At 41.3% G+C, this 15,195-nt stretch overlaps 1 protein-coding gene across 10 annotated transcripts in view; it reads left to right on the top strand.

Moving 5' to 3' along the window:
* Nucleotides 1-15,195, top strand: part of LOC134354946 (BTB/POZ domain-containing protein 19-like) — a 230,778-nt gene that overhangs the window by 151,664 nt on the left and 63,919 nt on the right. For 9 of the 10 annotated variants that reach the window (XM_063064475.1, XM_063064465.1, XM_063064467.1 and 6 more), the window contains one exon: nucleotides 10,011-10,079. The exons of the other annotated variant lie outside the window; for it this stretch is intronic. In XM_063064475.1, coding sequence (XP_062920545.1) covers nucleotides 10,011-10,079 — 69 coding nt within the window. The remainder of the gene's footprint in view (nucleotides 1-10,010; nucleotides 10,080-15,195) is intronic. 10 annotated transcript variants of the gene reach the window in all.

Raw genomic sequence — 15,195 nt, 5'->3', positions numbered from 1 at the left:
AAATATCAGAACATGCACAATATAATAATTATTCTCTAACTTACAGTCTTTTTTCAGTGTTGAACTGATCTTTTGCAATTAGCCTTTTATAGTATCTGTTAAGAAACCTTGATGACATTTAAAATATTTATAGAATCTCTCCATTCTCTTCCATTGGATTAGAAAAGCACAAGCAATTAAAAAGGTTGGTTTCGATGATATCAGAAAGGACCTGGCAGGTGTGAATTTGGATAGGTTGTTTTTCTGGCAGAGGAATGCTTAGTAACTGGGAGGGCTTCAAAAATGAAATATTAAGAGTACAGGGTATATATTCCTGACAGATTATAAAACAATGCTAACAGATTTAGGCAACCTTGGCTTTTAAGGGGTATTAAGGCCCTGGTTAAATGAAAAAGGAGGTACATAGCGGGAATGGGCAGCAAGGAACAAATGAGGTGCTCAAAGAATATAAGGAATGCAAGAGTGAGGGCTAAAAGAAGCCATAAGGTCACTCTGTCAGACTCGGTGAAGGAGAATCCCAAGGGTTCTACAAATATATTAAGAGCAAAAAGATAGCAAGGGACAAAATTGATCCACTTGAAGATCATTGTGGTCATCTACTGTATGCATGGAGCCGGAAGAAGTGGAATGATCTTAACTGGATTTTTCGCATTTATATTTACTCAGGAGTTGACATTGCGGGGGCCCTAGCAGAGATATTTACCGTATCCTTAGCCAGTGGAGAGGTGCCCAAGGATTGGAGAATAGCTCTTGTTGTTCCATTGTTTAAGAAAGTCTCTGAGAATAAGCTGGGAAATTATAGACCAGTGAGCCTGACATCAGTTATGGGAAAGTTATTGGAAGGTCTCCTAAGGGACTAAATGCTTAAGTACTTGGATAGACAGGGCCTGATTAGGGATAGGCAATATGGCTTTGTGCATGGTAGGTCATGTGTAACCAATCGTAGAGTTTTTTCAAGTTGTTTACCAGGAAAGTTTGATGAGTGAAAGGCAGTGGACATTGTCTGCATGCACTTTAGCAAGGACTTCGACAAGATTTTGCAAGGGAGATTGATCCAGCAGGTTTAGTCACTCAGGATGAAGTAGGGAATTGGATTTAACTTTAGCTTAGTGGAGAAGCCAGAGAGTGGTACTAAGTGGCTGCCTGTCTGACTGGTGGCCTGTAATTAGTGGTGTGCCGCAGGGACTGGTGCTGAGTCCATTGTTGTTTGTCATCTATATTAATGATTTGGATGATAATATGGCAAACTGGAGCAGCAGATTTGCAGATTACACCAAAACTGGGGGCGTGGTGGACAGTGAGGAAGCTTGCTGCAGGATCTCAGCCAGCTGGCAAAATGGGCTGAAAAATGACAGATGGAATTTAATGCCGACAAGTGTAAGATGTTGAACTTTTGGAGGACAGACCAGTGTAGAAATTACACAGTGAATGGTAGGGCACTGAAGAATGCAGTAGAACAAAAGGATCAGGAAATACAAATCGATAATTCCATGAAAGGGGCATCTCAGGTAGATAGTGTCATAAAGAGAGTTTTTCTTACATTACCTTTCATAAATTAGGGTATTGAGTACTGGAGTTGGGATGCTATGTTGAAGGCACTGTTGAGGCCAAATTTGGAGTATTCTGTACTTACCTACAGGAAAGATATCAATAAGATTGAAAAAGTGCAGGAAAATTTGCCAGGATATTGCTGAGACTTGAGAACCTGTGCTATAGGGAAAGGGTGAATTGGTTAGGATTGTATTCCCTGGAGCATAGGTGAATGAGGGGAGATTTAATAGAGACATACAAAATTATGAGGGGGATAGATAAGATAAATGCAAGCAGGCTTTTTTCCCCTAATGTTGGACGAAACTAGAACTAGAGGTCATAGGTTAAGGGTGAAAGGTAAACTACTTTAGGGCAAATTTAAGAGCTTTGGATATAAACATGGGTGGTATAGAGGGCCATGGCCCATGTGTGCGTTGACAGGACTAGGCAAAATCACAGTTTGGCATGGACTAGATGGCCAAAGGGCTTATTTCTGTGTTGTAGTTCCTCGGCAACTCTATACTTTAAAGTACAGACTCAACATTACAGTTCTGATTATCTGAAAAGGTTTATTTTGTCTAATGGTTCGCCTCTGTCAACTGATGCAAAGTCACTCTATGATAGATCCCAAGTTATCATCCACTGATAAACTACAAATTAACAAGGCACTGGAAATTTTTTTGACCTCAAGATTTTGTCAGTCCCATATAGCTTTCTCTGTGATGGATGCTTGACTAAATATGGCTAGACTGATGTAATTCTAGCTGATTTTTTTTTTGGCTAGGTTTAAATCAGTCGGGGCATTTTGCAACTGATAGTTTTGATGTTACTACCCTGACAGGGTCAATACCTACATGACTCTTTAAATTCCTGGGTGCCACTGTCTCAGAGGGCCTGTCCTAAACACATGATATAAATATAATAACAAAGAAAGCATGGCAAAGCCTCTACTTCCACAGGAGTCTGCAGAGGTTTGACATGTTATCAAAAACTTGGCAAACTTAGAAACATAGAAAACCCACAGCCCAATACAGGCCCTTCCGTCCACAAGGCTGTGCCAAACATATCCTTACCTTAGAACTACCTAGGTTTACCCATAGCCCTCTATTTTTCTAAGCTCCGTGTATCCATCCAGGAGTCTCTTAAAAGACCCTATCGTTTCCGCCTCCACCACCGCAGCCCATTCCACACACTCAGCAATCTCTGTGTAAAGAACTTCGATAGGTGCATGGTGGAAAGTGTGCAGATTGGCTGCATTACAGCCTGGTATGGGAACACCAATTCATTTGAGTGGAAGATCCTACAAAAGGTAATGGATTTAGCCCAGTAAATCACATATAAAGCCCTTCCAACCATTGAGCACATCTGCATGAAACGTTGCTGTAGAAAAGCAGCGTCTGTCATCAGAAATCCTCTCCAGACAGGCCATGCTCTTTTCTCGCTACTGCCATCAGACAGAAAGTACAGGAGCCTCAGGACTTGCACCACCCAGTTCAAGAACAGGTACTACCCCTCAACCATCTGGCTCTTGAGCAAAAGGGGATAACTACACTCATTCTATTTCTGCTGTTCCCACAACCAGTGGTTTCACTTTAAGGACCCTTGTTATTTCATGCTCTTTCATTTTATTTCATACTCACTATTTATTTTTTTTCTATTTGCATTTGCACAATTTGTTGTTCATTGATCCTGTTTATAGATTTGCTAAGTATGCTTGCAGGAAAAATAAAGCTCTGGGTTGTATGTGGTGACATGTATGTATTCTGATAATAAATTTTACTTGAACTTTGGACCAATATCTGCTTTGATTTAACAGCCTTACATATTTGAATCAATTGTGATACTCAGAAGCATGGAGACAACTGGCTTAATAAATGAGTAGTTGGGGTACTTTCAGAAGTGAAAGCTAATATACATGTTAGTAGGGAAGTGGTGTTAGGTAAATTGAAGGGATTGAAGGCAGATAAATCCCCAGGGCCAGATGGTCTGCATCCCAGAGTGCTTAAGGAAGTGGCCCAAGAAATAGTGGATGCATTAGTGATAATTTTTCAAAACTCGTTAGATTCTGGACTAGTTCCTGAGGATTGGAGGGTGGCTAATGTAACCCCACTTTTTAAAAAAGGAGGGAGAGAGAAACCGGGGAATTATAGGCCGGTTAGCCTAACGTCGGTGGTGGGGAAACTGCTGGAGTCAGTTATCAAGGATGTGATAACAGCACATTTGGAAAGCGGTGAAATGATCGGACAAAGTCAGCATGGATTTGTGAAAGGAAAATCATGTCTGACGAATCTCATAGAATTTTTTGAGGATGTAACTAGTAGAGTGGATAGGGGAGAACCAGTGGATGTGGTATATTTGGATTTTCAAAAGGCTTTTGACAAGGTCCCACATAGGAGATTAGTGTGCAAACTTAAAGCACACGGTATTGGGGGTAAGGTATTGGTGTGGGTGGAGAATTGGTTAGCAGACAGGAAGCAAAGAGTGGGAATAAACGGGACCTTTTCAGAATGGCAGGCGGTGACTAGTGGGGTACCGCAAGGCTCAGTGCTGGGACCCCAGTTGTTTACAATATATATTAATGACTTGGATGAGGGAATTAAATGCAGCATCTCCAAGTTTGCGGATGACACGAAGCTGGGTGGCAGTGTTAGCAGTGAGGAGGATGCTAAGAGGATGCAGGGTGACTTGGATAGGTTGGGTGAGTGGGCAAACTCATGGCAGATGCAATTTAATGTGGATAAATGTGAAGGTATCCACTTTGGTGGCAAAAATAGGAAAACAGATTATTATCTGAATGGTGGCCGATTAGGAAAAGGGGAGGTGCAACGAGACCTGGGTGTCATTATACACCAGTCATTGAAAGTGGGCAAGGCCTTGGTGAGACCACACCTGGAGTATTGTGTGCAGTTTTGGTCCCCTAATCTGAGGAAAGACATCTTTGCCATAGAGGGAGTACAAAGAAGGTTCACCAGATTGATTCCTGGGATGGCAGGTCTTTCATATGAAGAAAGACTGGATGAACTGGGCTTGTACTCGTTGGAATTTAGAAGATTGAGGGGGGATCTGATTGAAACGTATAAGATCCTAAAGGGATTGGACAGGCTAGATGCAGGAAGATTGTTCCCGATGTTGGGGAGGTCTAGAACGAGGGGTCACAGTTTGAGGATAGAGGGGAAGCCTTTTAGGACCGAGGTTAGGAAAAACTTCTTCACACAGAGAGTGGTGAATCTGTGGAATTCTCTGCCACAGCAAACTGTTGAGGCCAGTTCATTAGCTATGTTTAAAAGGAAGTTAGATATGGCCCTTGTGGCTACAGGGGTCAGGGGGTATGGAGGGAAGGCTGGGTTCTGAGTTGGATGATCAGCCATGATCATAATAAATGGCGGTGCAGGCTCGAAGGGCCGAATGGCCTACTCCTGCACCTATTTTCTATGTTTCTATAATATGATGTATTATGAGGTAATTGACCCCAGGTTGGGAACCCCTGATCTAGTAGATTAAAAGCATGTTATAGAACAATGGGCAAATGCTGATTCTTTCATTTTAAAACTACTTACTTTCAGAATCCATAGTATAGTATTATATAGTATAGGTCGAAACGCTTTGCAATTTTCACCATCCTCTTCAGCATTGCAGTTTGTAGGCATCCATCTGAGAGCTAGACTAAGAAGTATTAGACCATAATCCATCAGATATAGGAGCAGAATTAGGCCATTTGGCCCATCGAGTCTGCTCCACCATTTCAACATGGCTGATCCATTTTACTCTCAGCCCCAATATCCTGCCTTCTATCTCCCCCCCCCCCCACAATGAATTAAGGTTATTGAAAATCTATGGCACAGAAGCCACTTACTCCATCCTGACTATGATGGGTGGGGAAAAGTTATCCAGCCTCATCCTGGCTTCTAGTATTTGCAGATTATGTCTTGTTTAGTGCACATTTAGTGCACATCAAACTTCTGATGGGGTTTCTGCCTCTCCCATTTGTTCTGGCAATGAGTTCCAGATTTCTACCACCTGCTTGTGAAAAATAATTTCAGAATTTCCTCTTTATTTGTTCGACAAATTGCTTTAAATCAAACCTGCTGGTTTTGACTGCTAAAGGACATAGGTCCCTCATAGTTTTATGCATATGAGTCAAGTCTCTTCTTGGATTCCTCTGTTTTGGAGACAACAACCTCAATCTATCCTGGCAACTAAAATTTTCCAGCCCTGAAAAATACTGATGAGTCTCCTGCATGCCCTCTCCAATGCAATCACATCTTCCCTGTAATATGATCAGTACTGCATACAGCATCCAAGTATGATGCTGTCTTAAGCAAGGGTAAGGAGAGGCTATTTCATCAGGGCTCTGTTTAAAAGTAATCTCTCAATAGGTCTGTTAATCTGGCACTAACCTCTTGGGTACCTGTCCATTATCTAAGGTGAAGGCCCTGATGAAGAAACTGCATTGGCAGTAAAGACTGTTCTAGGGCATTGATCTTTTTAAATATATATTTCTCCAACAGTAAGGAGCTCTACAAATAGAATGTGAAATGCCAGTGGCGGATTCCCTTTCTAAGAATAGAATAGCAATGCTGAGCGTCAGTTAGCTCTTGCTAATAAAGTCTCAGGCTACTTTAAGGATCTACACTGACCTACTAATGTGCAAACTATGCATAGCCATTCCTAATAAAAGCCTCACTGTTCATTGGAGCTGAGGCGAAAGGTCAGGGTCCGTGTATAAAAGCTCACATGTCCTGTGAGTGTACTTGCCTTCTACACCCTTCTCCAGTGGTAAAGAATAGTGCTTCCCCCTATCTGTGAGCATTGTGGAAGAATTCTCATTTTAAAGCTGTGTTATTTCGTTTTATTGAGGTGAAAATAAATGCTTTAGCACCCATGTTTCAATGATTTTGGATCTCTTGCTATGCTGAAATGTGAAGGACCAGTATTACAATGGATTAGTTTGTCTCTACTTATCCATTGTTCTACACGGTTTCTTTGAAACAGAATCCTTCTATTCATCATTAAAATGAAATTTGTGAGTGTCTCCCTTCACAATGCCCTGCCCTTCTGAACAATTTTAATAAAATAATATTAGAAGAATGGAATAGCTTACATAAAATAATCTGTGTTTTCTTACAGTTTCTCATGCTGGCCAAATATAGTTTTAAAATTCTTATCTTTGTTTTTAAATTCCTTCATGGCCTCACCCCAGCTCCTCAATGATCTCTTTGTTCATCCAATTCTGGGCACATATGCATTCACAATATGAAGGGTGTGTTGTGCCATTTTCTGTTTGGCAATTGGTGATAGACACAAGCTTTCCCAGTTCAAATTTATAGCTATGATGGGTAGCTGGATTGTATTTTGTAGCTCATCTACCCTGAACATGCTGTCCCTTCATGGAGCTAACATTCTGATTCTTCAGTCATAGGGTCTTTTACCTTGAGTAAATCTGGATGTGATTTGAGAGTGAATTTGCAGTCTGACTTAGACTGTACCCAAGTTCCTCCCTGTCAGCCTACAAAAGAAAATTGCTTCGTTAAATCAGTTGCACTTGCATTAATGATTTCAACACAATAAACAAATATTGTAAATATTTCCATCCATACATACAGAACTGTGCAAAAGTCTTAGACACGTGTAAAATAGTTCTGTAAAGCGAAGATGCTTTCAAAGATAATGAAATGAAAAACTTAGAAATATCAAAGAAATGACTGTAAAGAGCAGTGAACAGCAAAGCAATTGAATCAAATCTATACTTGATGTGACCACCTTTAAAACAATATCCATTCTCTCAGGTACACTGCATACAGTTTCGTAAGAAAATTGGCTCATAGGTTGATCCAAGCATTTTGGAGAGCTCTTACGCAGACTGGCTATCTCACAGCTTCAGTCTCTCCTGTAATCCCAGACAGCCTCAATGATGTTGAGAATCAGGGTTCTGTGGAGGCCATAGCATCTGAAACCATATAAAAAATCTTGGGTGCCTAAGACTTTTGCACAGCACTGGATATACATTCGTTCTCTACACCATTGAAGTACTGTGACTGTAGTAAGTGCTTCCTACAGTATGTACTGCAGCAACTTGGCAACGCTTCTTCGACAACCCCACATCCTCCAATGCCTTGAAGGCCAAGAGCTACAGATTGGGACACAACAAAGACAGGATACAAAAGCGAGCTGAACTATCACGTGAATTCTGACAGTACCCAAGGATATTTTTTACCACCTCTCTCAGTCCCTTCTCCTATTGTCTGTACTTAACGTGATGTGGTCTATGTGATCGTAGATCTCTGTATGCCAGTGTGTTGAGATAGCAGATTGGTTTTGCCTTTCCTCATAGGGCATTTATCTCTATTTGTGTAGAGTGGAGGGTTGAGGGGAGGAGTGTAGAACAGACATGTTATTCCTTTTGGGACCGCAATTTCAATTCCTCCTTCTCCAGTCACACCTCTTCTGCTGTACATTTATTTCTGCAGGAGAAACATGCTTGAAAGTTCTTTCAGACGGCTCCTGTAGCTTGTTCCTGGATAAGGGAGCCTACTTTATAGCAGAATGCTGGACTCACTGAGCCTGTATGGCGCATCTGCCAATAGGAGAAGTGCTGATAATGTCCCAAAGTTGTCACACTAAATTGCAGTGCCAAGAAGTCTTCTTTGGCAGCTGCACAAACCCATGTTTTTTGACTCTGGGCCATTATGTTGCTTAAGCAAAAAAGAGACAATAGCTATAAGTTTTTGGCACGCATCCTATGACTCAACAGTGCAGTGAATAGTAATGCAGGGCTGTTCGAGATATTGTGGTGGGAAGCACAATAAGGAGTTTGCAGTTTGAATGTGTCTGTACTAGAGTATGAACAAGTAGGTTGAACTTCCACCACCTCCAATGGGATCCCACCATTAAGCACATCTTTCCCTCCCCCCTCTGCTTTCCGCAAGGATCGCTCCCTACGCGACTCCCTTGTCCATTCGTCCCCCCTATCCCTCCCCACTGATCTCCCTCCTGGCACTTATCCTTGTAAGCGGAACAAGCGCTACACATGCCCTTACACTTCCTCCCTTACCACCATTCAGGGCCCCAGACAGTCCTTCCAGGTGAGGCGACACTTCACCTGTGAGTCGGCTGGGGTGATATACTGTGTCCGGTGCTCCCGATGTGGCCTTCTATATATTGGCGAGACCCGACACAGACTGGGAGATCATTTTGCTGAACACCTACGCTCTGTCCGCCAGAGAAAGCAGGATCTCCCAGTGGCCACACATTTTAATTCCACTTCCCATTCCCATTCTGACATGTCTATCCACGGCCTCCTCTACTGTAAAAATGAAGTCACACTCAGGTTGAAGGAACAACACCTTATCTGTTTGGCTAGCCTCCAACCTGATGGCATGAACATTGACTTCTCTAACTTCCGCTAATGCCCCACCTCCCCCTTGTACCCCATCCGTTATTTATATACACACACATTCTTTCTCTCACTCTCCTTTTTCTCCCTCTGTCCCTCTGACTGTACCCCTTGCCTATCCTCTGGGTTCCCTCCTCCCCCTTTTCCTTCTCCCTGGGCCTCCTGTCCCATGATCCTCTCATATCCCTTTTGCCTATCACCTGTCCAGCTCTTGGCTCCATCCCTCCCCCTCCTGTCTTCTCCTATCATTTCAGATCTCCCCCTCCCCCTCCCACTTTTAAATCTCTTACTAACTCTTCCTTCAGTTAGTCCTGATGAAGGGTCTCGGCCTGAAACGTCGACTGTACCTCTTCCTAGAGATGCTGCCTGGCCTGCTGCGTTCACCAGCAACTTTGATGTGTGTTGCTTGAATTTCCAGCATCTGCAGAATTCCTCGTGTTTGCGAGGTTGAACTATGTGAGTGCCTCATTAGGGGCATCGAAACTGGTGGAGCTTTTCCTGTGCGGGAGTGAGGTTCAAGCGCAGATTTTATTCCAGGAAGCAACTTTGTCTGAGCATTGCAAAAGGCACGTCAATGATAATTTTAGTGCTGGGGGAGGTGTGGATGATTGTGATTTGATCCCCTTCTTACTGGCTCTGATTGTATGCAGAAATATGAAATCAACAAAAATTGTTGCGTGTTTTAAAATTTAGGCCATTTTGTAATGGTCAACTTGTATTATTGCCAGATTTCTTGAAGTATGCCATCATCATGTATCTCTGTAATCGACTATGGAAACAGCCAGGGGAAATGCATAGAATCCTTTGTAGCAAGTTCATTATTTTAGTGTTAAACCACAGATAGCCTGGCAAGAACAGAGTTTCTTGACAGTTTCATGGAATCATGATGGCAAATAACCTTAGTTTTACTGGCAGCCAGGATAATCTGGTAGTAATTTTTAAGGAGGTGTGTGAATAGAGTTCAGGGTGAGTGGTTGTGCAGTTTGAATAGATTCCTTTGTCACCTGTACCATGTGTGAGTGCACAATGTTTCTCAACAGCAAAGGCCTGTAAGATATTCATAATTTATCGCTTTGTATTTTCACAGGCGGCGGTGACATACAGACAGACTGACATGAAAGACAAATGTTTGACTTTCATCCAGAGCCACACTAAAGTAGGTATTGAGAAAGGCCAATTTTTACACCAAGTGGTTGCCGTCCCTTTTAGATGAATTGGTTTATTTACTCACTTTACAAAAGAGATCAATTGTAATCAAGCTCGGACCACATGAAGTTCACATTGAAGCAGATTGAAAGATTGGTGTTTTATCATGTATGGGGTCTTCCAAACTTGAAGAGTATAAGTATTAGTTTGAAACAAGCATGCTGTTGATTGTTGCATGGTGCCACAGCAATAACTTATTTATAAACAAGATATTTTAATTAACTTGTTACTGGGTTATTTATGACAGACAGTTATAGAGATTGTGTTCTGCTTTCCTAGGATGTGCACAGTATGATTTAGTTTTATGATCTGGACATACTTAAGCTAGATTTTGTCTTGCTTCTGTTCTTTAAGCTGTTCAAGTAACACACACAAAATGCTGGAGGAACCCAGGTCCTGGTGAAGGGTCTCGGCCTGAAATGTAGACTCTGTTGGAAAGGAACAGAAACTGTATTTCTGGCCAACTATCAGGACCCGGGTTCCTCCCAGCAGTTTATGTGTGTTATTCTGCATTTCCAGCATCTGCAGAATCTCTTGTCTCTAAACTTTAAGCTGTCACACCATCAGGTTCGGGACTAGTTATTACCCCTCAACCATCAGCCTTTAGAATCAGAGGGGATAGTTTCACTCAACTTCATTCACCCCATCACTGAACAATTTCCACAACCTACGGACTCACTTTCAAGGATTCTTCGTCTCATGTTCTCGATATTTATTGCTCATTTATTTATTATTATTATTTTCCTAGTTTTGTTTTCTGTGAATGCTTACAAAGAATAAATCTGAACTTTGTGTATGGTGACATGTATGTACTTTGATAATGAATTTGCTTTGAACTTTGAGCTTTTGAAAGACAGAATTTCAGAAGTACTGGAAGTTTATTTCCAATTGGTCATATGGCATAAATGAGTAGCCACAGCATCCTGGGGAATGTTGACCCCCACTGGTATGGAAGTTTATTTGTACGATGTTGATCACTTTCGTTACCTTCTTGGCATACTTTTAATTTCTGCAACCATCTTATTGTATGCAAAATGTACCCCTTCCATTCCAGCACCATTGGGAATTCTGTAATTATTACGGTCCCAGAGTTTGGAACTTCGTTATTTCATACTGCTACTGACCTCTCAGACTTACCTTTAGAACTCCTCTGCCAAGTTCCTCTAATGGTATTTACTGGAGTCCTCTCTGGAATTGGAATTGCTTTATTATTCTTACACATACTGAGATAAAGTGGAAAAACTTGTCTTGCGTACTGTTCGGACAGATCAAGCAATTACACAGCACATTGAGGTAAAACACTAGCAGAATGCAGAATGAAGTGTAACAGCTACAAAGAAAGTGCAGTGCAGGTATATAATAAGGTGCAAGATCATAACTAGATAGATCCTGAGGATAAGAGTCCATCTCATCATACTAATGGACCACTTAATAACATCAGGGTAGAACCTGTCCTTGAGCCTGATGGTACGTGCTTTCTGCTTTTGTATTTTCTGCTTGATTGTAAAGGAGAGAAGAGAGAATGTCTGGGGTGGGTGAGGTCTTTAATTGCGCTGGTTACTTTCCTGAGGCAGCAACAAGATCTGCACACCTAGGGCATTGTACTACATGTTATTAAGTATGTTTTGACATTGCATGGTAATTGTTACTATTCAGCAACATACATGGGTGTCTTTTAACCAGCTTTCTTCTCCTGACTTTTCAATCTTAGCGCATCTGCTTACATGCTGATAGTTCCCACCCTGGTAATTTTCAGCTGAAGATCTTTAACCTCAAAGGTCTAATTTTAGTTCTCTCTGTTCGGTGAAACAGACATGTAATGGCTGCAAAATATATCTCCATTGAACCTGCTGCTTAATTCTTGGTTGCAATTACGACCAGCTCTTTCAAGGGACATCCTCCAGAAGGAGATAGAATCCCTTAAACATGGAGTTTGGGCTCTGATGATCTCACTGGGGCCAACAGCAATTTTACTCCAAGTACTTCACAATAATTTTATCTGTAGTAACAGCCTGGTGTCAAGGAGAACTGGGGGTAAGAACAGCCCAGATAGTTGGGTTAATTTTAGCACATTTCCCTTGTGGACCAGAGAGCCAGAAGGAAAAGAAACTCAGCCTCTTTGCCTCACCTGACAACTTCCTCTTCCCCTTGCCTCCACAAAGCTACGCCCATTAGTCCAACCACTTATCCCGGAACCAGCAATTGCTTATCTTGCTACTGAAGAAAGTATTCTTCTGTTAGATTTAATCAGAAGGTTGAAGACCATGAAGCTGCAAACCAAAATATCCTAGGCCACAAGAGCCAGATCTCACTCCCACATTTTATACAAACAATTAAAATTGATTATAAAATGTCAGCAGGCTGTTTGACTGTGCATAGTAAATAAACTATATATTCTCTCATCTTGTTCCGCATACGCACGCTCTGGCAAGTTGCTCTAGACCCTAAACTTTGGTTGATTTCTGCCTACCAAAGTAAGACTAACTGAGGTGCTCCCTACCACTGATCTATTCCTAGTTATGAAAAATCATGGTCTGTATGAATATATTAATTAACTCCAAGCCTTTGTTCTGGTTAATTTTTTTAATGGCTTGTAAAAATTCTAAAAGATTTTTGCATTTTACAAATTGCTCCCTGTATTGATCCTTTTATTTTCGAAAATCTGAATCATATTTAAATTCACCTTTGCTTTGCAAATACTGTATATATAACTCTGTAAAGTTGACGGTAGTAGAGAAAACAGCTGGTCCGTCAAAGTGTGTACCACACCACCTTGGCTGTAATGTCGTGATTGGACATTCCCTGTCTCCCCACTTCTCCCGCCTCACATAAATAGAAGCAAATTACGCCGAGTGCATATCTGAGCATGAAGCACTGAAGGTATTTTTACATTGACACTTGCTTGTGCTAAGTCACTGGGCAGTTGCTGTTGTTACAGATTGTAAACACACAGAAACAAAAGTCTGCCATTCTGTCAGGAAACAATCAAAATGAAACCAATGTAAGTGTAAAGTTTCTCAGGGGTGCTGAGAAAGTAAGCGGTATGGTGATAAACTTATTCTGACCCAGGAAATACAAAGAATGGTAGCAATGTATCAGCAAGTTTCCTCGTGTTTGCGTTGTTAAACTTTAGTTATTTTGCTCAATTTAGCTGCTGGATGTGACTAATTGCTTCCTCTTACCAGCTTACTGTGCTAAGAATAGCTCATTAGGACCTTTGTCCCACGACAGCATGAGATAAAATGAGTATTTAACAGAGGGGGAGATCACCAAATGCAGGGAATGTGTTGGTATTTCTTAGTTGAAATTATTACCACTTCTACTAATTTCAGTGTGTAACAAAAGCGTTTTTAGAAATGAAGCAAATTTTTGAAGCAGAGTTTTTTTCTTGGGTTAGCAGTCATTTCCTATAATAAAGTTGACCAGCAAAATGTGTCATTAGTAAGAGTTAACAAGTCTGATTGTGTGGCACTGGTTTTGGATAGGATAGTGTTCCTATATGCCTATCCTGGAAGCCTTTAGTTTAAGTCTCCATGTTGTACAAGACACTCTTTAGTCATTCAATTCATACATTAGAAACATGCAGGATCTTTGTTGTAATACATAAATAAAGGATAAATGCTAGTTTTGGGATCCTTTTGTGAAATTCTTGTTTAACAGTTGCAATGGCAGTGTAGGTCATTTGGCTCTTGGTTACACACCTGCTCCCACAAGATCAGCCCCAGCAGCCCCTTTCCCCTCTTCTCATTTCCCTGTCCAGTCTGACTCTACTCTCCCAGCAAGCAATTCAGTACGTGACAAATGTCCCCGGCAAATTTGGTACTAACCATACAGAAGGATCTGCATCAGGGCTAACTGGAGAGCCCTTTAATATTATGTGATTAGTTGCTAATATCCCCTGAAAAATGCTCATCAATCTCTGGGCGATATTTGTTTTCTTTTGTGAGACTGAATTGATTGTTTTGGAATAACTTTTTTTTTAATTCCCAAAGTAATTGCTTTCCCTGGAAGTATTTTATTTCCTTCAAGCGTGTTCTATTAGATTTGCTTTTGGAGTACTGGCTGAATTTTTATCCTGATAAAGGACGGTATAAGCCATTTTCCATGGAGCTCTTGCGGTACACTTGAAGTTGTCGCTAATCATTCCAGGAATGAGATACAGTTTGAAGCAGTCTTCTCAATATTGTGTTCTCCCCTTCTAGATATACTCCCCCGATTGATCATCCCAATCACCTGTCTCAGATTTGTACATTACTGATGACTCTCTCTTCTGTGTCTCCCACATACTCCTCATGTGAATTCCCTGGAAAAGGGACTGTAACTTCACCTGCAAAATAGTTCTTCCAGTCACATTGCCTTGTATTAAACTGTCTTTTCCTCCCTATAGCTATAATGCAGCTCTCCATGTAAAATAATGGGACATTGTTAATTGTTTCAATGTTGTCTGATTTTTAACCACAAGACCACAAGCAATAACTGGTGCAATTTAAATTGACCGCACTCCTGGTCTCAATGTAACAAGGTGTCAATATAATTTTCTGCGGCTCCTATCAATGAATTAATTTCTAGGTACCTAAATTTCATACTCCCACTACAGTCTACAGGCAGTGCAGGTTTTTATTTCCATTAAATTAACATAAATGCAAATAGAGTCCAAGTTGTAGGTGTCAAACTGTTGACTTTATTTGCTACTGTCTTTGAGAAGTGCGAAGTGTACTACAGAAGTCACAGGACTACTGTACTGAAGTAGCCCTCAGATGCAGTGTTACCCCGCTGGAGAAGTGGTGGAATAAATCACATATGGGTTAGGTTGTTCACACCGGCTTTGTAGCAAAAAAAAGCACAACGGTGTCTCTTCCACCTCAGGCAACTGAAGAAGTTCAAAGGTCAAGTTTAATGTCAGAAAAATGTATACAATATACATCCTGCCCCAAAGAATGAGCAACAGTTAAATGTGAAAACCCCAAAGTCCCCCCCCACACCTCCCCCCTCCCGTGCGTAAGCGGCAGCAAGCAATGCTTGAAGTTGTTGCTAATCATTCCAGGAATGGCCCCAGTTTGGCCCCA

Source organism: Mobula hypostoma, chromosome 12, assembly GCF_963921235.1.
Source record: "Mobula hypostoma chromosome 12, sMobHyp1.1, whole genome shotgun sequence".
NCBI lineage: Eukaryota > Metazoa > Chordata > Chondrichthyes > Myliobatiformes > Myliobatidae > Mobula > Mobula hypostoma.
The sequence above is the reverse complement of the archived record's forward strand: the minus strand, read 5'-3'. Positions and strand labels throughout refer to the sequence as shown.